General features: G+C 37.2%; 2 protein-coding genes across 2 annotated transcripts; both read right to left on the minus strand.

Moving 5' to 3' along the window:
- Nucleotides 1-6,572: 6,572 nt before the first annotated feature.
- Nucleotides 6,573-6,974, minus strand: LOC138901951 (uncharacterized). Its single transcript, XM_070189752.1, has one exon. It carries the CDS (start codon nt 6,972-6,974, stop codon nt 6,573-6,575), a length of 402 nt encoding a protein of 133 aa, XP_070045853.1.
- Nucleotides 6,975-14,580: 7,606 nt separating this feature from the next.
- Nucleotides 14,581-19,247, minus strand: LOC104104174 (alcohol-forming fatty acyl-CoA reductase-like). The gene is made up of 10 exons (XM_009612178.4): nt 19,067-19,247; nt 18,792-18,895; nt 17,602-17,804; nt 17,381-17,481; nt 16,982-17,174; nt 16,613-16,774; nt 16,427-16,508; nt 15,641-15,913; nt 15,035-15,165; nt 14,581-14,902 (listed from the first exon to the last, which is right to left on the minus strand). The coding sequence occupies exons 1-10, from the start codon at nt 19,143-19,145 to the stop codon at nt 14,755-14,757; spliced, it is 1,476 nt and encodes a 491-aa protein (XP_009610473.1). The 5' UTR covers nt 19,146-19,247; the 3' UTR covers nt 14,581-14,754.
- Nucleotides 19,248-23,581: the final 4,334 nt, after the last annotated feature.

The raw sequence follows: 23,581 nt of genomic DNA on the forward strand, positions 1-23,581 counted from the left end.
TTCGGTGACATATCTTTGTGTTACCGCGAAGTTGGTGAGGATCCTTTTCTTGGCGGGAAAGTTCCTCAACAGTCTCTGACGCTTGAAAGGACGCACGTCTTCTCGCAGTTAATACCCTAAACACGTGTTGCCCACGATTCATCAAATATTTTTACTAGTTTTTAATGTAATTGTCACGACCCAATATCCCAACCCGTCGTGATGGCGCCTAACATACCAGCTAGGCAAAACATGATAATAAAGGAAAACAGATCAACGAAACTCATAGAAATAACTTAAGTCAGAAATCTCAATGCAACAAATACTGCTAATACAAAGTAAATCCCCAGAATCTGATATATACGGAGTCATGAGCTCTATAACGGAATACTAGTATGAAACTAAACAATAATAACATTGTCTGAACTATAACAACAATATGAAAGGAAAAGACAAGTCAAAACTGCGACCAAGGATGTATCTTTACCTCGCCTCTCGTAGATAGTCCAACAAGTGAGTTCTGATAACTGGTCCCCACACCTGGATCTGCACAATTAAGTGCAGAGTGTAGCAGGAGTACAACCGACCCAATGTACTCAATAAGTATCGTAACTAACCATGGAGAGGCAAAAAAACAAGAATTATAAATGATACCTGTTATAACCTGTACAGTTTCATATAATTCAACAAGTACAGAACAATAATGTGAACATGTATAAGATACTGAGAGGACTATATGTGTGTGTATGTACAATTACTCATAATCTCTACTCAGTCACAGATACAACATATAAGATGATAATCAGATAATCAGATAGAAAACCATGTAAATTGCAAGTAAAGATGAAATGCAATTGCAAAATAACACTGGCCAGACTTTTCCCAACCTTTCCATATCCGTACCAACTCATTGATAAGTTTTTCTCAATAACCGCGTGTACACCATCAAGAGAGGAACATGAAAGGGTGACCCTAGGAGGATGGATCCGTATCCACACACTACACGGACAACTCACATATTGCACGAACAACTCATGTGTTGTACGGACAACTCACATGCTAATAACATCAATATTTGGATCAACACGGATAACTCACGTGCTGCACGGACAAGTCACATGACAATAATATCAATCATATGGACAACTCACGTGCCAACAATCATAATTCCCCTGGCGTGGTCACAAGCTACCAGTCAAGCTCATAACATAGAAAAAGCAAATATGCGAGAGTATACGTACATGAATAATAGTTATCGATTTCATACTCCTGGACTGGTATATCTAGCATGCTATAGTGTAGGCATGTGCAGTGTGTGCTATGACAGATAAAATAGATAATTTCCATCAAGAATAGAAGTTATCAGGTTCAATCAGAAGAATAACCTCAATGAAATCTTAAATATGGCACAAATAGGTCATAGAGGTGTACAAGTAGGAGAAACATTTCAACTTGAAGCTTATCAGTCATTTCAAGGCATGTCATAGCCTAAACACTACTCGAACATGGAATTAGTACCTCGGTGCACGCATATGGGCTCAACCCCGCACATGTACGCCACCCATAGCACATAGCTATCACAAATAATTCAGGCAACTAATACCTCAACCAAGTTTAGATAAGATACTTACCTCAAGCAAGCTAAATTACTCCCTTAACAAGCCCTTCACGCACGTATCAACCTCCAGAAGGCTCAAATATAGTCAAAATAACGTAATATTATCAATGAAAGTTATAGCAATTGATTCCAAATGATAAAGATTAAGATCTTTAACCAAAATCAAAAAGTCAACCCAAAAACTCAACCATGGGCCCATGTCTCGGAACCCGACAAAATTCACAAAATCCGAACACCCATTCACATACGAGTCCAACCATACCAAAATCATCCAATTCCGACCTCAAATCGACTTTCCAACCTCCATTTTTTATTTTTCCAAAGTTTCCAAAACATCCCCCATTTCTTCACGTTAATTCACTAATTAAATGCTAAAATAAAGATAGAATCATGGAATAATGATGAATCCGAGTCAAAAATACTTACCTTGATCCAAGATGTGAAAATCCCCTCCAAAATCGCCCAAAGCCGAGCTCTCCAACTCATAATGTAAAAATAATATTCTAACCCTCGATTTGGAATTTTAAAGTTGCTGCCCAGTGATTACACATCGAGATCGCGGAAAATTCCACACCATCGCGAAGAACAAAATCTTTAGTGATCAAAATCCCTTCTATGCGAACGCACCCTCAAGGTCGCGAACGCGGTGACCAATCTTTCAAACCTACGTGATCGCGGACAGCCTCACGTGACCGCAAAGAACAGCGCATCTGAAAATCCCAGATCTCTCTTACCTTCTTCACAAACACGTCTATACACACGTGTTCGCGTATCACAAAATCCTAGAATTTTGTGATCGCGATCGCGACCACAACCTCGCGAATGCATAGAGCAAATGCCCAACTGCCAGAAAAGACTTGACGCGATCGCGTCCTTCTCCAAAATCAGACCGAACTTGATCCAAAACATACTTAAGGCCCCTGGGACCCCATCCAAACATACCAACAAGTTCTAAAACATGATCCGAACTTAGTTGAGCCTCAAATCACATCAAACATCATCGAAATGATGAATCACACCCCAATTCAAGCCTAATGAACTATTGAACTTCCAACTTCTAAAACTAATACCGAAATATATCAACCCAACTCCGATTGACCTCAAATTTTGCACACAAGGGATAAATGAGACAACAAACCTATTCTAACTTCCATGACCAAAATCCGAGCCCTGTCTCAACAAAGTCAACTCTTGGTCAAACTTCTCAACCTTCCAAACCTTGAACTTTCCAACTTTCGCCAATTCAAGCCAAAATGACCTACGGACCTCCAAATCCAAATCCGGACATATGTCCAATTCCAAAATCACCATACAAAGCTATCAGAACCCTCAAAACTCTATTTCGGAGTCGTTTATACAAAAGTCAATCCGGTCAACTCTTTCAACTTAAGCTTCTAACCTTGGGGCTAGGTGCCCCAATTCATTCCGAAACATCCCAAGAACCAAACCAACCACCCCGGCAAATCACGTAACTACAAGTGAACATAAAATAAGCAATAAATAGGAGAACATGGCTACAATACTTCCCTTATACTCATTATTTCACTTATTTACTTCCAAAATTATCATAAGTCTCTCTTCTTCTCTGCATCTGCTCAAAATATTTTCCCTCTTCTCCAACTCTCTTTGCAAAATTTTTTACTAACCCTTTATTTCCATGACTTCTTTTACTGCACTCTTTGAAAACTCTAGTCTTCTTTTAGATGGAGGACCAAATAAAAATAAGGAAAATGAAGCTGACGTCGATTATGAACTCCCACTGTGAGCACCATCATAGCAAAACATCTCAGTATTGCTCATGACTTCCAAGATAAAGCCCCTTCTGTGTCTTCACGGACATGGGCTGTTACCAGGGATCCCTCCTCCATTCGTCCTTCTAGTATCCCAATTGTGAAGGAAGACTACAACTGCCTTAATCTTGAAATCCTTTCCCCGGATATGATAGAACGGATTACCTTTACCAAGAAGGGTTTTACGTATGTCTATACGTATCCCTTTACCTTAGGTCTATTATTCCTGGGGTCGAATTAAGGGGTCTACCCCATTATTTTGGAGCTTTGCTACCGGTACCAGGTCTTCCTAGCATAAATAGGCCTATCGGTATGGCGAACGGTAGCTTGCATTCGCCAACTGTGCACGGAGACTGGGGAGACCCTAACCCTTGCACACATGATCAATCTTTACTCTCCCAAAATTTTCTGTGGGGAAGTAATAAAATTCAAAAAACGTGGCCATCACGCTCTTCTCACCAACGTGGATGATGACGATGACCACAGATGGATGGAGAGATTATTCATCATCTCCACCAGGGACATCATCCCTACCACAACTCTATCTTTTCCTAAGTCCTGGAATCGCTTTCATAAGTTTTTGATGTATCCATTCCTCTCTTTCGTGAAAAGATTGTTTTCTGTTATTGATGATCTTCTTATTTCTTTTGTTCCATCTACCCGATAGGAACCACCACGGGTTCAAGTCTTGGACCAGTAAGTTCAGAAAATTCTGAAAATCACAACACAAAAATTCCGCTGGTGGAAGAAAATGGCCCTTAAATACGGGTAAAAGGCTAAAAATCATGGTAAACTGAGTCCTTCTTTTTTAATCTTTGTACGAAAAGAGGTAACTTCATGAAAAAAGTTGTTAACTCCATTTTTTACTTGATTTAGGACTTCCGTAGGGATTTGTCACTTGTCCCGAGGTCGACATTTTAGCTGACCCCGAAGAGGCCAAGAGGGTGTTGCAGAGTGCCCTTGCTCGAAGCAGTGCCCACGGATCTGCTTTCGGTGATGGTGTATCCTCTCGGAGTCCCCAGCACCAGAACAAGCAACCAAAAAGGTAATATTCTCCTTCAAAGGAGAAATAAGTGGCTCCCCTTAAAAAGATAAAAATATCTTCATCAGCTCAACCGGAGGTTCAGCCGGGAGAGCTTTAAAACCCAATGTCGGATGAAGTTGACGCGCTTTGAGGCGAGATGAACTTGGTCGGGAATGTTGATTCTCGTTTCCCGGCCCCCTTTTCTACCTCCGATCCAGGGAGATCGGACCTTGGGCCTCTTCTATCTTTGATCACTGAGCAAATAATAATTAATACTGCCCCCGTTGTAATGGACAACATGGCGCAGGTACCAAACTAGTTTACTCGTATCTTCTTTTATATTCACCTGTTGTAATGGAAATCCTAACCTTGATATTTTTTTTTCAGGCCAACTTTCTTACTTCTGAAGGCCTACAAAGGTTTATTCTTGACAAGCATGGCTGGGTTCTGAGCGGGATCAACTTTTGATCGAGAGGAACTAACTTGTTGCGCGCCTCCTGGCGTTGGAGGCAAAAGCTACCAAAATAGGCGAGCTCGAGGCCCGGCTGCAGCAAAGAGAACAAGAAAAAATGGCCCACAGCCAAGAAGCCACTTAATTACATGAGCAACTTCAAGAGGCTAAGGCTAAATTGACCGAGCTTCACGACGTTGTACTTGCTTCTGCCGAGCGCGAGTATGCCTTTAAGGAGAAAATAAATAATTTGAAGGCATGCTTAAGCTCCAAAATAGATGAAGCCAATGCTACCGAGGAGAATAGAGCCAATATGGAGGAAAGGGTCAAGAGGGCCATGGATCAGAATCAAATTCACTCAACTACAAATGATGAGCTCGATTCTCGCCCTAGTGCTCTAAGATTCGAAAGGGATGGCCTTCAGGCCGAAATTGATAGGCTTCAAGCAAAGCTCCAGGACCAAGAAGATTCCCTCATTTTTAAAAGACTTATGCTATATATCATGAGGAGGAAAACATTGAAAGAGGCCAAAATGGGCATCGCTAATATAGATGATTGTATTGCCCAGGCCCGAGAACTAGAGTTGTCTACTTATGAACACCTTCCAGCTCAGCCCACTGCAACTGACTCTTCGAATACTGGCTCTGAGTATTTGGGGACCGAAGGGGGGATCAAGGAAGAGGAAAATGAATACCCCAGACCAACAGTTGATCCATCTTCCTTGACCGGGGAAACGCATATCCTTCTCTCCCTTTAGGCTCCGACGACAATGATGCTTAGTTTAGTTTTTCTCTTTTTTTTGTACTTCGTAATTATGCCAAATTTTCACCGAGTTTGGCACTTTCATAAATAAAGAGTTTTTTGCTTAAGTATTGTGCAAAATATATTTCTCTTGCGTGGAATTGATCAAAACTACGTGTATATTTTCATCCGATATCTTTTGATTTCGAGCGTAAATTTTTCTGGAACCGACCCTTTACTATGAAGAATCATAAGAGACGACTCTTTTATGTTTATGGTGCTCTAGAAGAGGACGTCTCCTATTCATTCTAGCACAAGCATTTGAAATTTTTGTTAACTTTCAAATGATAAAATTAATTCATTATTTAGACAAGAAATAAGATAAAAACAAAAGGAGTTTACTTTATTCCTTCTATCTTTAAGGTACATAAGCATACATTTGCTAAAGTGAAAACTACCAATACATGTGGCTAACTTTGTACAACTTATTTCTACGAGGCCGATCATGCAGTCCCCGGTCCTGATGAGACATAATTGTTCCAGATTATAGCAGTCCCCGATTTTTGTGCCATTCTTGTTGCCGTATCTTATACTATCTCCCTTCCCCCGGTGTTTGAATGCAAAGTATGCGAATTGGAACACAGGAAGTCTTGCTTCATCGCTGTAAACAACTTGTGAAAGGTTAAATAATCCATTTTAGTGATTGAAGACAAAGCTTGTCGCCGAGCCAAAGATTATTTAACCATCCACATAGTCGTTCACCACCGATGTGAAATTCCGTGCCTTGATATTTAAAGCTCTTTTCTTTGCTAATGACACTCCCTTGCGTAGTATGCTTTTCATTGCTTCCTCGTAAAAACTTTGCCAGAAAAACCCGATTGGGATAAAAACTGGTTGAAGAAAAAAAGAGTGTAGCAAATACTTTTAATACTGGTAGCATCCATCAGCAATAATATCTTTTGAGGTGAGTCACGTTCCAATTGCTGGGCAACTTAACCCATCTTGATTCTGCAACTCGTACAATCCTTTGCCGGTAACAGCTGAAACCCGGTAAGGACATTCCCATGTTGGACCCAGCTTCCCGGCGTTGACTTTCTGAGTGCTCTGAGTCACCTTTCTCAAGAACAAGTCTCTTAATTTGAAGTAGCAGAGATTGACCCTCCAATTATAATATCTCTCCATCCTTTGCTTTTGAGTTGTCATCCTCATGTACACCAAGTCCCTATGTTCTTCTAGCAAGTCCAACCTCACCAGCAGCACTTCATTGTTTGCTTCTTCATTTGTTTGGGAAAACCATAAAGTTGGTTCCCCTACTTTCATCGGTATTAGTACTTTCGCTCCATATATGAGAGAGAAAGGTGTTTCTCCCATGCTTCATTTCGCCGTTGTCCGGTATGCCCTTAGCACACCTGGTAACTCTTTCGGCCATTTTCCTTTAGCAACTTCTAACTTCATTTTAAGGTTTTAGATAATCACCTTATTAGTTGATTCTTCATGTCTGTTAGAACTTGGATGGTATGGTGAGGAAGTAATCCTCTTGATTTTCAAATCTTCCAAAAATTTTATGACTTTTGAGCATATAAACTGCGGTACGTTGTCGCAAGCAATCTCCTTCGGTATTCCGAATCGGCATATTATATGGTCTAATATGAAGTCAACCACTTCACGCTCACCGATATTTTTGTAAGGACCTGTTTCAACCCATTTAGTAAAGAAGTCAATTAAAATTGAAAGAAATCTTACCTTTACGGGGCTCGGTGGTAGAGGACCGACTATGTCCATTCCCTATTTCATGAATGACCACGGGGACAATACTGAATGCAAGAGTTCTACTAGTTGTACCAACTGTGCATGGAATTGACATTTGTTGCAATTCTGAATGAATGCTTTTGCTTCCTGCTCCATCCAGGGCCAATAGTAGCCTGCCCTAATCAACTTTAGAACTAACAAATTTGCACTGGAATAGTTCCCGAAAATTCCTTCGTGGACTTCTCTCATCACGTAGTCCGCCCTTGAGGCTCCCAAACATCGGGCCAACGGACCTACGTACGACCTTCTATATAATTGCCTATCTACGAGGCAGTAACGAGTCGCTTTTGGTTCGTAGTGTCAGGGACGCCTTCGGGTCTTCGGGTAACTTGCCATGCCAAAGATATTCGCCGAACTCATACCTCTAGTCCCAGACTAGGTTGGATAAATTGACTTCGCAGTAACCATCCACATCCAATACCGAATTTAGAAGTTGAAACAACAATACCAGAGTCAGATCCTTTCATCTTCGTAGATGATCACAAATTATCCAACGCACCTGTTTCCACGTTCTCTTCTCTCGGAATATGTATGATGGAACATTCCCTAAATCGTTCAAGCAATGCTTGAACCTTATTCATATACTGTTGCATGCATTCTTCCTTTGTGTCAAAAATCATGTACAATTGGTTTCACTACCAGTTGGGAATCGCATTTTATCTCGATGACCTCGGAGCCAAGTCCCCGGGACAATTAAAGTTCTGCAACCAAAGCCTTATACTCGCCTTCATTGTTAGTTAATGGAACAGTCTTAATTGACTGCCTCGGGGTTCTCCTAAGGGTGTGACTAAAACTACCACGAGACCGGGCCCTTTTACATTGGAAGCTCCATCCGTAAACAAGGTCCAAACTCGTGATGTCATTTCCAACACGAGCACTGCTTCCTTAGTAGCCAAGGGCATTAATCCGGGATTGAAATCGGCCACAAAGTCGGCCAAAACTTGTGACTTGATCACAGTCTTGAGCTTGTACTTAATGTCGAACTCACTAATTTCGACTGCCCATTTAGCCAAACGGCCAGACAACTCAGGCTTGTGAAGGACATTCCTTAAGGGAAAAGTTGTCACAACGACTATTGGGTGGCACTGAAAATAAGGCCTGAGCTTTCGAGAGCGACTACGGGAGCTAGGGCCAGCTTTTTGAGGTCTGGATAGCGAGTCTCCGCTCCGACAATACTTTACTAACATAATAAATGGGAAATTGCATACTTTCTTCCTCTCAGACAAAAACGGCACTTATCGCTACTTCTGAGACCGCTAGGTATAGCAACTACTCGACATCCCCCAGTTTTGACACTAACAAGGATCTTGATAGGTACCTTTTTAGGTCTTTCATGGTCTGATGGCATTCTGAAGTCCATTCAAAATTGTTTTTTCTTTTTCGGAAGTGAAGAGAAGTGATGGCACTTTTCAGAGGATCTCGAGATGAATCTACTTAGAGCCGCCAATCTTCCGTTCAACCTCTGCACCTCCTTTGCATTTGTCAATTGGTTCGGAATGTCCTCGATAGCTTTGATTTTGTCGAGATTTAACTCGATCCCTGTTTGTGAGACTAGGAACCCCAATAAATTTTCGGAACTAACCCCGAATGCACATTTTTCCGAGTTGACTTTCATGTTATTCTTCCTCAAGATATTGAAGGTTTCTTGGAGGTGTTTCAAATGATCTCCTGCATTCAAAGACTTGACTAGCATGTCATCAATGTATACCTCCATTGTCTTGCCTATCTAATTTTGAAACATTTTATTAACGAGCCTCTGATAAGTGGCTCTAGCGTTCCTAAGCCCAAATAACATCACATTATAGGAATATGTACCAACATTCATTATGAAAGAAGTTTTTTCCTGATCCTCCGGGTTTATCTTGATTTGATTGTACCCAGAGTAAGCATCAAGGAAACTCATCAACTCGTGTTCGGCCATAGCATCAATCATTTGATCAATGTTTGTCAATGGAAATGAGTCCTTAGGGCACACCTTATTTAAATCCTTATAATCTACGCACATTCTAAACTTATTATTCTTCTTTGGAACTACAACTACATTGGCTAACCATTCTAAATATTTTACCTCTCGTATGGAACTGATATTGAGTAATCGGGTTACCACTTCTTTAACAAACTTATTTCTGACCTCTTCTATCATTTCTTTTGTCTTACTGGTAGGAAGTTCGGATCCAGGCTTAGCATGTGTATGACCACCTCTAATGGGATACCCATCATATCCGAGTGCGACCTTGCAAAACAACCAACGGTAGCTTTAAGAAAATTTACAAACCCTAACCTGAGCTCGGGGTTTTTTCTTGTCCCCACATAGAACTTCCTCATAAGAACTCTTCGAATAAGGCCTCTAGCTTGAGTTCCTCTGTGGTCGACTTGGTCGCATCCGTCTCCCCCGGTACCTAAAAATATCTTGGAACTTGATAAGATTCCGATGACTCCTCGCTTTTAACGTCTTCGTTCCAAAAGGGAGAAAGCATTGGTTCCTGTGATTGTTATTTGGTGGGCTCATTTCCCCTGCTTCTAGAAATAGTTACTGCGTTCATCTCCCTTGTAGATTGATCTCCTCTTATCTTCTTGATTCCTTTCGGGGTTTGGAATTTCAACAACTAATGATACATTGAGGGCACAACCTTCATCTCGTGTATCCATGGCCTCCCGAGGATTACATTGTAGCCCATGTCGCCATCTAGCACTTCGAATAAGGTGGTATTGGTTACACCTTCGGTGTTTGTGGGAAACATGATCTCTCCTTGGGTTGTAGCACTTATCAAGTTGAATCCAATTAAGCGTTTTGTTGTTGGAATGACACTTCTGGCCAGCTTTGCTTGCTCCAGCACTCTCCATTGGATGATGTTGGCTGAGCTTCCTGGGTCAACCAAAACACGCTTAATTTTGAAATCTAAAATATTAAGAGATATTACTAGAGCATCATTATGAGGCAGAAGAAGTCCGTCAGCGTCTTCCTTCGTGAAGGTGATATCATCTTTCGAGACTTCCCGGAGTCTCTTATTGCGAGTCACCGATATCTTTGTTTTCTTGGCCGCTGAGAAGGTGACACCATTGATATCTCTCCCTCAGAGAATCATGTTGATAGTCAACCGAGAGGAGTCTCCTGCCGCCTTTCAAGGTTCTGCATTGTCCCGGCCTCGGCCGTAGTTTTTCTTGGCTCGATCACTTAAAAATTCCCTGAGATGGCCATTCTTCAATAATGTCGTCGCTATTCCCTAGTTCTATGGTAGTGAGTCCCATGATATTCACACCACAAGTTGGGATCCCTCTAACTGGGATCAGATCTTATTGGCTTCACGAATTGTGCTTCTTTGATATTCTACATCGCCGATGCCAACTCCACTAAGCTGATGTTGAAGTTATAATCCGATAACCTAGGATATGTGGAGTCCCCGGCCGAAACCCTTTGCTGTTGTGTCCCTCAGTTCTTTCATATGGTAGAAAACAACCTTTTGAAGACCGTCGATCTGCATCGAAGTCGCTTTTGAACTTGTCCAGGTTCTCGTCTCGGTCCCGTCCCTTGGTTGATATCAGGAACCCGAGTTGATCGGCTTCTATTCTTATTTCTGACTCATAATAGTTATGGTCATCCACCCATGTGGTTGCTTGGAATTTGAGCAGGCTTTCTTTCAACTTTCGGGAGAAGTCAGAGCTCCGTGGATTCAAACCCTTTGTGAACGCCTCCGCTACCCACTCATCCGGTACAGCCAGTAGCAGCATCCTCTCTTTCTGGAATCGGATCACGAATTCTCGCAGCAATTTAGACTGACCCTGTGCAATCCTGAATATGTCTACCTTCCTGGCTTGGACCTTTCTTGTCCCAGCATAGGCCTTAATTAATGAATTTGCAAGCATCTTAAAAGAGTCAATTGAATGTTCGGGTAATAGTGAATACCATGTCAGGACCCCCTTTGTGGGGGTTTCACCAAACTTCTTCAGCAAGACCGATTTGATCTCATGTTGAGCCAAACTGCTCCCTTTTTACAGCTGCGGTGTAGGTTGTGATGTGCTCCTACGGATTCGAGGTCCCATCGTACTTTGGTATGTCCGACATCTTGAACCTCTTCAGAATTAATTCTGGTGATGCGCTCGGTTTAAACGACAATTGTGTGTATATTTTTGAATCTGGGCCTTTCAGAACTGGTTCTGTGCCCGGAATCTAATCCATTCGGGCGTGAAATTCTTCATATTTTGATCTATTCGTTCGTTCATTTCCCGTATAAACCTAATAAGCTCAGTTTTGAAGGGATCGTTCCCGTTGTCATTACCAAATCCGCTATCAGTCCCTCTAGCATCGTCGAAGCCGACTTCACCCTTGGGGTGTTATTATCGACTCTTTGAGCCATTTGATTTGCAGGAAAATTGGGAGGAACCGGGCCCCTTCCGTTTGCATTATTGGAAGCGCCTGACAATGCTTGTTTTAACTTTGTCATTACCCGATCCTGCCTTGAGAGGTGACTCATGATTGCTTTCTGCTGTTCTCTTAAGATTTTTACTGTTTTCACGACATGTTCCTCTTCCACTTCATTGGGAGTTGGATCCCGCACATGTCGGGGGTACTGCCCTTCACAAACCGGGGTTGCTTCACCCCCTTTGTTACGGGTGTCGTTGATTGAGTCTTCATGTTGAGACAAATCTTCGCGTCCCTCAACGTTATGTGTGATGTTGATATCATTAGCTGCCATTTCTGATTTCTTACTAAGGAAAAAATCAAACGATTTAGTAATAAATATAAGGATCAAAACAGTTATGCAACTGTCTAAGCCCCACGATGGGCGCCAAATTGTTTATCCGTAAAACGGTACAATTAAATTTGTTACGTGGTTTATAGACAAGCGAACTAATTTGATCCAAAAATAATAAAGAAATAAGATTAAAAATGAGACTTAGCAATTGAAATTGAAGAAGATGACAAGCCCAGCTCCGAGTGCAATGTCTACGAGGGCAAGAATGAAAGCAATGATAAAGAACAAGTAAAGATGTTTAATTGAGAACGAAAGTAAAATATAGCATATGCTTGCAAAACATTTCGTGTGTTACAATGGCTGCTGAGCCTCCTATTTATAGCTATACCTAGGGAAACAAGATCCTAGGATCAAGCCCCACTTAAATAATAATAAAAGAGACATTGATGAGTATGTAATGACAGGCCATGAATGTAAATATTCTCTATAATGGCTGCTCATTTAATTTTAGAGAATATTCTCTCATTGAATGTTATCCAATGGTAAAATACTCGATCTGCTCCCGCTGACTACGTTCCCTTTGGGCTTTACCCGATGATGTCTGCAATTGTTGTATCCGGTATTGGTTGCTACTTGACTTGCCTTTTGCCTATCTTCGGTTCCATGTGTCATGCTACTATTTGACCATTTATTATAAGCCAATTTTACCCATAAAAAAAGCATATGTTTTCCATTATATAGTTCAAAAATTGAGGCCAATTATAAGGATTTGAATTGATATCATCTTCAATTCAGATAATACTAGTACTTTACATGTCTGATGTCTCCCTTGAATTAATCTTGATAAATCTTTTGCCTTGGCTGCTTCAAAACATCAAAACTCATCAAAGAAGCTCAAGAAAGGCAAAATAAAAAAAAGCTCTTAATTAGCTTCATGGAGTGATGACCTTGAAACACGTCATTACAACCTTTTTCTTTGTCTTTAATTTTTTTATCTTCATCGAAAAGTAAAACCAAAAAGTCTGGTCACCAGCTAGGGCTGTGCATAATTTGATAAATACCGAATTACCGTACCGAAATCAAAAATTTTGATATTTAGTATTCGATATTTTGGTATTCGGTATGGTATTTGGTTTAAGTTTTAAAAAATATGGGTATTAGGTATGGTATTTGGTATTTTAAAATGAAATACTAAAATACCAATACCGTACCGAAATATATATTATATTACACAATACACATATTATTAATTATAACATAAATATAAAAATCTAAAATTTTACTTTTCGCTATTCTCTAAGTTCATCAATTAACTCTAAGCAAGTAACAAGACATTTCTAATGATCACATTTATTCTTTTATGTACAGTTTTCTCTCTCTATGTTGATATTTGTTAGTTTTGGACAAAACTTTTGTCAACAAATATTTTTAGTTTTGTACTTTTAAGTACTTTAATTTACAATATTAGAGTCTATGACTCTTTGTACTAGTTAGTATTCAAATCCAATAAACCGAAATTACCAAACCGAATAAGCCGAAACCGAAACCGAAACCGAAAGGAGAAAAACCGAACCATACCGAATTTAATTAGGTACGGTATTAGTATTGCATTTTAAGAAACCGAATACCGAAAATACCGAACCGAAATATCTAAATACCGTATCGTACCGTGTCGACCAACGAACACCCTTTCACCCGCCCGGGTCTTTTTGGTATGCCATCCTTTTCTCCTTCTTTTTTGTACATTCTTGGCAGCAGAAACCTCGGTTGATGACCATTCATTTTGGTTTTACTTTTGAGAAAGATAGAAAGAAAGACAGAAAAGGGCCATGACCCACTTCAATGATAAAGGTAAAACCGCAACGATATCTGAGACATACAGAATAATGAACAAGCTCAACATTTTACCACTCCACTAAAGCTAATGAAGAGCTATCTTTCTATTTCCCTTTTTGAGCTTTTTCTTTTACTTGAGTCACCTTGATTTGCACTTCGATACGTATTCCTTCTTTATAGCTACCACGAAACAACCAATTAAAAGTTTCTGGGCAGTTGAATTGATTGTGATTTGCCTTAATTAAGCTGAGTACCCGAACATAAGTTTCGGTCAACTGGTTTTGTCTAGTTGCAAATGCATTCTTTACTCTTTAGCCAGCCCATGGTTTGAGAAAAAACTAATATGATGCAAAATGATTGTAGAACGAGACAAAAAAAACTATTATAATAATATCATTATAAAGAGCAGCCCGATACACTATGCTCCCGTTATGCGCGGGGTTCGGAGAAGGACCGGATCATAAAGGTTTATTGTACGTAGCCTTACTTTGCATTTCTGCAAGAGGCTGTTTCCACGGTTCGAACCCGTGACCTCCTGATCGCAACACCAATATGATCATTCAATTTTTTCCCCTTTTAAATAACGTAATAGATTGCCAAAGTAACTACAATGTTCCATTCGATTAAGATGACAATCATGGTAGAAAGAGATTGTAATAAAATCTTTATTATCTCAGCATAATTAGTTGAAGTATAACCAATATATGAAACTTTATCTGAAGTGTGCGATCATTATTCATTTCATTTAAAAGCGCTAGTTTAAAGTATTATTACATAATTATGTCTTCAACAATTTAAAATATGATTCTCGATTAGGCTAATCGCTTCATAACCCCAGGGAGGTGAATATTAATGAAATAATCCTCCCAATTGATGCATCTTGGATCAAAGTTCAGCACATCATCCATGTTGCATTCTTTCATTGCCATTCTCAACCTCTCGGTATTAACATCATCAAAGCTGAAAACATGTATATGTTTGTTTACAGATTATGATACATGTTGTATTAATAATAGAGTTAATTAAATAATAAACCACTGGAAAATTATTAGGCAAAGAGGTGAAGATATAGAAATTGTAACATGCACATACCTTCCAAGGAAAATTAAGTATGGTCTGTGCAGTTCAGATAGACGTATAGCTCTATCAATCTTCCTTCTCAAATTTTGGTAGGTTCCATCAATAAGATAGTACCATGATAATAGATTTGCCAATTCTAGAATCTAATACACATGAAAAAACAAGTTAATTAGTGCTAAAAGTGTCTCATAAGAATAGGAACACATATATGGTTATAACCATAAAGGGTCATATTAATTAACTTAACATTTTAGCCATAAATCTGGACGACTAACCATATATAAACTCATTATGTAATCAGTCAAGTTTCTGAACTCGAGTATTTCATGTTTGATTGTGTTGAAGAAATAATTAAGTAAATAAGAAGTGTGACCTCTCTAACATTTTATGCTTTGGTTGAGATGATAATGCATTTCAACGTATATGGTATCAAAACAGGCAGAGGTTCTAGGTTCAAGTTTCAATGTCACTCATTATATAAAAAAAAAAAAAAAAAAGAATTTTCATGTGTTCGGTTCGTATATAAAAGATCTAAGCCAACAAGTGAGAGGGGTATTGAATAAATAATTAAGTAAATAAGAATATGCAGATATTGACAACGTTGTATCGAGAATAAACCTTTAACAATGGCCAATAATATCTTGAAATGTATGTTCGAAAGCTATCCATGTTGTTAAATGTTGTAATCTCCTTCACTTTGATGATGTTCCCATCTTTGTCGATCCATGGATTTTTGGTGAAATAATGATGTAAGAAAAGTGGAATATTTACTAGTTTTAAGGGATTTCTTTTAGACGAACTGATGTGATATATGAATTCTTGAGATGATTCAATATTTCCATGAGCTACAATTGCTGCAAGGATAGAATTCACCACCATGTCACCTGGAATCTGTAATTGGCAAAAGGTTAAAAATATTATTCCTTCTGTTCCATTTTAGAAGGCACGTTTCTTTTTTTAATAAGTTTGGTAAAATTATATTACCTTTCTATATGTAAAAACCATTATTGGCATGCTATATAAAGGGGAGGAGGCAGAAGCCAAGCTACGCGTTTAACCAAATTCAGTAGTTTTTGCTCAAATAATATATTTATATTAAATAAATTATTAAATATGTACGCATATTAATTTAGTAACCTAGTCATTAACACTTGAAGCCGTCGTTGTAAAATTCTGAACCCATAAGGTTAAAATTCTAACTCTGCATTTGCTTATAACTATAGAAATTTCATGACATATTTAAGAATAAATTCTACGGATATTTATCATGTTCTAAAAGTCTTTTTTTTTTAGTTTATCTTAAACTCCGAACCTAGTCAAATATAGCCTTGTTAAATGCAAAAAGTGTATTACTAGTAACTTGAACTTGACAGTATAGATTGAACAAGTATAGAAAGCACATACCAGGTCTACATTTGTGTTTGGGTCACCAAGGAAGATATTTGATATACCTTTACCATATGCCAAAAAAAAGGAATCCACTGTTCTGCGGTCGTTGCAAAGTTATATATATATATAACCATATTCTGCCTTAATTATATACTGTGCTTTAGAAGCAAAATAATAATAAACATCAATTGACAGACTTACTTTACTCCTTCAATCCATCCGGGAAATGGTTCATAATAAGTGCTAGTTATGATTGTTGGACGTATTATAACAAGGTGTAAATTTTCCTTCAAATGTCCTAAAAGCATCTCTCCCATTGCTTTTGTGAAGGAATATGTGTTTGGCCACCCATGCAAAGTTGCCCTAAATGATCAATATAAGCCATGTTAATTTGGGTAATTAAAATAATTGCTATAAGTTGTTGCATCAATAAAGATCCGAGTTTAACGTTTATAAAGATCCTAAAAGTATCATTTTTTTTTACATTTTCACTATATATAAGTGAAATCATAAAAAGCTAAAATATTATTTTAGAAATCCGCGCTATCATGAGTTGTGACTTTTGCAAACCTTTGAATGCCTAGATCTCTCATGGTCATTGTCACTTCCTTTGATGTCAGGTTTTGAGCTCCAAGTTCTTTAAGTTTGTCCTCTATCACCTTCTTCTCCACATCAATGTCTAAGTACAAGTCTTTGTTGAGGGTCTCACCTAATCTGAATGATTTCTCTGCTATAACTCCTTCCCCTTCCCCACAAACATAAGCTGCGACAGAAAGAATGAAAAAGATTAAACTATTATTACAAGTTTCAAGAAGCTTAGCAATTAAAGATATAAATAAACAAAATTATAGATAAAAAATGCCATACTTGGTGTAATATATCTCATAATTATGCTGTAGTAATTAGACTATTGAGATAAATATTTCTCATAATTATGATAATATATGAATCTTATGATTTAAGACTGACCAGTGGATACGTGAACAAGAATTTTCAACTTTGCACATCTTTTAGCGAACTTGAGGACATTGACTGCACCTTGGACATTGGTTTTCATAGCAATATCATACCTACACGAGAAAAAAAAAAGAAGGGAAAACAGTGAAAAATATTTGGGGGGGGGGGGGGGGGGGTGAGGAATAAATGAAATATCATGCATTGAAATACTTCCATTTTACAACAACTACTACCTCTCATCAAATCTAGTACTTGCAGCTGAGTGTATGATAGTATCAATTTCTTTGAACATTTCATCTTTCATTTCCATGTTTTCAATCCCAAAATCTTCGAATGAAACGTCACCAGCTACTGGAAATACCTTCTCTTCTATGAGATTGTTTAGTTTTGCACCTAACTTTTCTCTTAGAACATTAAACAATTCAGCCTGCAAAATCTGTGAATGAAACTTGTAATATATTATTCATGTCTTTCTCTCCACAATAATGCATTCAACAAAATAACTTCTATCATATAGATAATTTTTTTTTTAATCAACTGAGCATTTTATTCATCTCCCAAAAAACAAAAACCAGCAATTACATTTGAGCAGAGGGGTTGTTATACTACCAACAACTATATATATAGTGACCATGAGAAATAGCTTCCACTACTCTAGTTACAAAATGAGATGAATTAAATGCGTCGGGTATGTGGATACATAACTCAATAGTTGCCATGAAATATGTAGTATCCAATCTATACAAAAGATGTGAGCTATATTCAGCTAAGTCATACCAAAATAAATCAATACTAATGCTAAAAAAAAATCAATCTATACTAGGAAGTAGGAATGACAATAGTATTGTACATTTATTCTTTTAGTTTTGCATTGGTTTAGATAGTGAAAATGCATAACTTATTTTTATCATTATTTAGTCATGTAATTAATACTTAGTACTTATTTTAGCATGACTTAGTAATTTTAGATTATGTTTATTTTCATTATGTATTATTAATTAACAATATTTATTTTATGCATAACGACCGTTAGCTCCTGGGTTCGAGTCACGCTGGAGGGGAAGTGTGGAAACACTATAGATCCTCCTAAATTAGGAGGAGTTTTAAAAAAAAAAGTCCCATGAAATAGTTGAAGTGCCCAAATACCATCATTATTAAAAAAATATTAATAACTTTAAAAGTCTATAGAAGACCAAAATAAATAATAAGTGATCGAGGAAAAATTAAAATAAAAACTAAATGCAGTTAATGGATTTAAATCTGGGTAATTAAAATTTAGACTTTCATTAAATAGAAAGAAACACTGCCCTTAATATTTAACATTTACCACAACATTAATTCTTGTTTAAACCAAATGATCTATTTAAGTTGGTACTAGCAAGTAATAATCAAATTCTAAATTAAAAAAATAGATATTTAGTACCTCTTCTTTAAAGCGTATTCTGGCTGATTTGGTGTCCGAACCTCTTAGTAGAAGGAATAGCTTTTTCACGTTTGGTTGAATTCGGAGTATCTTCTCCACCAGAACTGCATTACAAAATAAAGGATGTATAAATTTTTTAATTGACATATGGCAATAGGTACAGTAATTTGGAATAGACATAATAACCTGATTATATTATATTGATAATTTAAAATAATTTGAATTATCAGTACATATATAACATATATATAGAGAGAGGGCGAGAGTATCCGCACTCTTTGCAAGGAAACCAGTAGCACCCGTAATGAAAATAGTTTTTCCTTCTAGAAATTGTTCTATTTTAGATGATTCCATGGGTAATTAAGGAATTGGGCAGCTAAATTTTGTGGAAAGACTTTGTGAGATGATTATCTAATTTCACAAAATAAAACACTGATATTGAAAATGATAGTTGATATGAACTCATGCACTCATCTCCCAATATTTATAGGCAAACAAGAAGATTAACAGAGTAAATGATTTGGTTATGTTTCTGTTCTGCAATTAATAATGCTGTAGATTGTTCCTTACCTAAAGTTTAGGTCACCTTAACAATTAATCATCCGTACGTGCAGGAGCCTAAAATCCTAGTGGTATTAGTGGGAGTTTTTCACTCAATAAATGATTCTTGTTAGTCTCTTCATTCCCTCACGTAATATAATAGAAATATTTAAGAAGATAAATAAATGAAAGGAGTGGAAGCAAATATTTAAAATTAATAGTAGCGGCCAAGATTATTTTTTTTTGGCCAAAAGTTTTTTATTTTTATTTTTTTGTCAATTTTTTTTTTTTAAAGTTAAGATGTTTGGTCAAGCCCTCCATTTCTAGGAAGATTGTGTCCAGGATCTAATAATCTAAGCCTTACTTGTTTGGTCGACTTGTATTAGCATGTGCTTTATTACAGGATGCTAACCCGGCCACCTAACCTAGAAGGTCAAAATCAGGCTGAGCATAGGTTCGAATCCACCGATCCTACAAGAACCTAGACTCGCTCTGAGTTACTCCCTCTAATGCCCTGACTCTCAGTCTCAATCAAGTAAGAAAGGGACCCCTTTTAGCTAGAAGAAAAAAAGTATTTTTGAGTAGAAACAGAAGTCGTATTTAAAAAACAGAAAAAATAGCTTCTTTCTAAAAATACTTTTTAAAAAAGTAATTTTAAGAAAAATACACTTAGAAACACTTTTTAAAAGTTTGGTCAAACACTAATTGATGCTCAAAAGTGATTTTTAAATTAATTAGCCAAATACAAACAGCTTCTCACGAAAAATACTTTTTCGAAAAACACTTTTGAGAAAAATATTTTTCAAAATAAACTAATTTTATAAACTTGCCCAAAAACATGCTATAGAAAAAGAGCATTTGCGATCATCCTCAAAAGATCTTGCTCTAGAAGCTAGATTGCAAAACACACTATTAGAGCCTAACAACCTTTCATTTTATTTTTCTACGTATCTTTGATTCTCTTATTAATTCTGAATATTGAAAAATCATCTTAGGGAATTAGTAGAGAACACATTTATTTGTTCGCATGAAAAGCTTTTGTTTCTTATTCAACCCGTTAAATTCGATATTAACCTTCTACTCTATTTTATGTGGCATTATTTCTTTATTAATCCATTTCGAAAAGAACGTTGCATTTCTATAGTACGAAACAATTTTGCTATAAATATTTTATTTTATTCTACATGCTTTTATGCCACATAAATTTATGGATATTTAAGATCATATATTCCAAAATTGTCTTTTTCTCAAACTCCGTATCTAGATAATTAAGGTAAATTCTAGTTCATAAAACGACCGCAACAAAGTGTCTAACAATTCGTTTTATGTCATGTTGAGAAGAGTTGCTTCAACTATCGTTAAGGTCAATTTGTTACTATAACTTTAAATTGTGAATATTTTAATAGTTAAAATAAAACAACCCACCGGCCTCCCTACTACCATAATGTGAGTAGTATGGAGCGGACCTGGATGCTTTGCAGAAAGGAAGACAAAGTTGACAAGCAGTAGTAGTAGTCCATATTTATTTATTTTAGCTAACTCTATTTGTATGGTTCAGTTGACCTATGGGTTTGGCCAAATTAAAAGTTCCCTTTCTAGCACACTACTCTATCTCTAAAATGCTGTACAATTAAAATACATATGGTCAATATCTTAATGTGCTATTTTTTTAATTTTTTTTTCAATTTAGTTTTACATCAAATGGTGGAGCAAGGCAAAAAGGAAAAAATAATGCGACTGTACAAGGCATAGTAAGCTCACCAAGTGAATTAGCTTTTAAATTTAGTTTTTACAGATTAGTTTTTATATTACAACAACAACAACAACAACAAATTCAGTAAAATCTCACAAGTGAAATTTGAGGTGAGTAATGCGTACGCATATCTTATCCCCACCTTATATAGGTAGAGAGGTTGTTTCCGAGAAATATAAGCTGCAACGACATCGAAGAAAAATGTCAGAAATTAATTAGTGTAGCGACATTTATTTAAATTATAATAACATTGACTAAAAATGATAGGAATATTATAACATTCGATTTAAATGACACAATATTAACGGGTATTTATCGTCTTTTATTACAATTAAGGCGGGAAATTTTTTGCAATTTCTCTTAGGTCTCCTTAATATGCAGTTGCACTCTTTCTTCTCGTCTACCATAGCGCTTCCGCCGTTCTTTCCCGGCCTCCGCCACTAAGGATTTCTCTTTCTGTGCTACAATCAGGTATCACCATGCTTTATTTCAACTTCTTCTTTGTTTTATTTTATTTTATAATTTTTCAGTATCACTGGGTGTGTTGTATTATCTTTAGAAAGGAGGGGGAGATTGCCTTACCTCCAAGATTACAACACTAGGGAGCCCGCCCTAACCAAAAATCACAGAGGTGTAAAACACACCCCCTATGCCAAAAATTACAAGATGGAAAGGCTTAACTTATAAAGAAATTAGCCTTATCATATTTTGTTCTAATGCTAGGTATGTGAAATTTATCAAAAATGAACTTTCCTTTGATTTTCCCGGGCAAAAGGTAGAAGGACATGTACATCTTACTCTCCGAGGTGTTGGAAGCCAGTTTTGCTAAGTAGTCTGCTACCTCGTTAGCTTCCCTATAGTAATGCATAGGAGTGAATTGGGTTAGTTCATACAGTGTGAGATATCATCGACCGTGTTCTTTATTTTATAATTTCCAGTATATCTTTCTTTGATCATGTTGACTATGAGCAAAGAGTCAATTTCAAGTATGAAGTCTGAAATACCATTCTAAATACACCATGTAATTCCAACCAAAGCTGCAAAATCTTCTACTTCATTTTTGCTTCTACAGTTTGCTGACCGAGAGTAGGCCATACATAAATCTCCATGCTCATTCATCAAAACACCTACGAGTCCTGCTTTATCATTTTGACGGATAAAACTTCCATTTGTGTTCAATTTGAATTATCACTGAGGTGGCTTCATCCATATTACCATAATAGCTTCAAGGATGCGTTGTAATCTGGTCATATCATCACAATACTTGACTTAAGGCAATATCAACTTGCATTTGGGAAATGACCTCTGTACCGCAACCATGACATTCCAAATGATCTGTTGCTTCATTTTGTACAAGTTGAACTTCTTTAGATCTCTATATTTACACGAGCATCTATTCTTCCAAATTTTCCAATAGGTGATGATTGGGATGATCTGAAAGCTTGTTTGTGAATAATATTGTTGGACTTTTGTTGTCACCAGTGGTTCAACCACTTTCTAATAGGTATCAGTGCATGCTTAATTCCCAGGGGAGCACTTATTTCTTTCCAAATAAACTTTACTGCATCATTTTCCATAAACACATGTTGAATAGACTCATTGACATGGTTAGTACAACAAACACATCTAGAAATAATTTATCTACCAAAGTTAAGGATTACTTCATCAAATAGAAATTTTGACAATCATAATTTCCAAGTTAGAAAAGAAATTTTAAAAGGAATGCTAAAGTTCCATACCTTACTGAGGAATTGATCCTTAGTTTTATTAGCTCTGAATATGTTCTGAGTAGTTTTATTGGAGTACCTACCATTCTCAGAGAGATTCCGCATAGCTTGATCTGGGGAAGTTTAGTCTCCAATGTTGATGCCTTTGATGTGGTCTACAATATCATCTGGGACTGTATCTTTGAGCTTTTCAATGTTCCATTCACCATTGTGAATGTACTCTTTCACAAGAGTTTTTGGATTCTTCCTTTCATTTGGGAAAAGAAGTGCCAAAGGGCTCTTCCCCGACCAATTATCCCACCACATGTTAGAGTTTTCAGAATTTACTATCCCATGAATATGTGGCTCGACTTTGTCTCTTATTTTCCTCAATTATTTTTCCATACATGTGAATTTCCTGGTGCATATTTCTTACTCACAGGATGAGATCTTGAGAAGTATTTCTGAGTCATAAAATTAGCCCAAAGGGATGAAATGATCCTGAGTCTCCACGATCTTTTATTGTCTAAAATATTATCAAAATTAATCATTATTCTAAAACCTATGCCTCCTTCATCACATGGAAAAAATAATTTTTTCCATGATCTCCAATGGTATTTTTTTTTATCTCCTGTGGATTCCCAAAAAAGTTAGCAAAATGCTTCTCAATCAAGTTAAAAGTACTCTTAGGGGGGGATCGAACATGTCGGAAAGAGCTTAATAGGAAGAGTTTGAAGGAAATGCTTAATTAAAATCAATCTACCACCATAAGATAGAATCTTACCATGCCA

Source organism: Nicotiana tomentosiformis, chromosome 11 (assembly GCF_000390325.3).
Source record: "Nicotiana tomentosiformis chromosome 11, ASM39032v3, whole genome shotgun sequence".
Classification (NCBI taxonomy): domain Eukaryota; kingdom Viridiplantae; phylum Streptophyta; class Magnoliopsida; order Solanales; family Solanaceae; genus Nicotiana; species Nicotiana tomentosiformis.

Coding starts and splice junctions, on each gene's coding strand:
- LOC138901951 (XM_070189752.1), bottom strand. CDS start 6,974: ATGGGAGAAACACCTTTCTCTCTCATATATGGAGCGAAAGTACTAATA.
- LOC104104174 (XM_009612178.4), bottom strand. CDS start 19,145: ATGGAATCATCTAAAATAGAACAATTTCTAGAAGGAAAAACTATTTTC. Junction 15,914..16,426: donor CAAACACAAATGTAGACCTG/GTATGTGCTTTC, acceptor TGCCAATTACAG/ATTCCAGGTGACATGGTGGT. Junction 15,166..15,640: donor ATTATTGGCCATTGTTAAAG/GTTTATTCTCGA, acceptor CATGTGTATTAG/ATTCTAGAATTGGCAAATCT.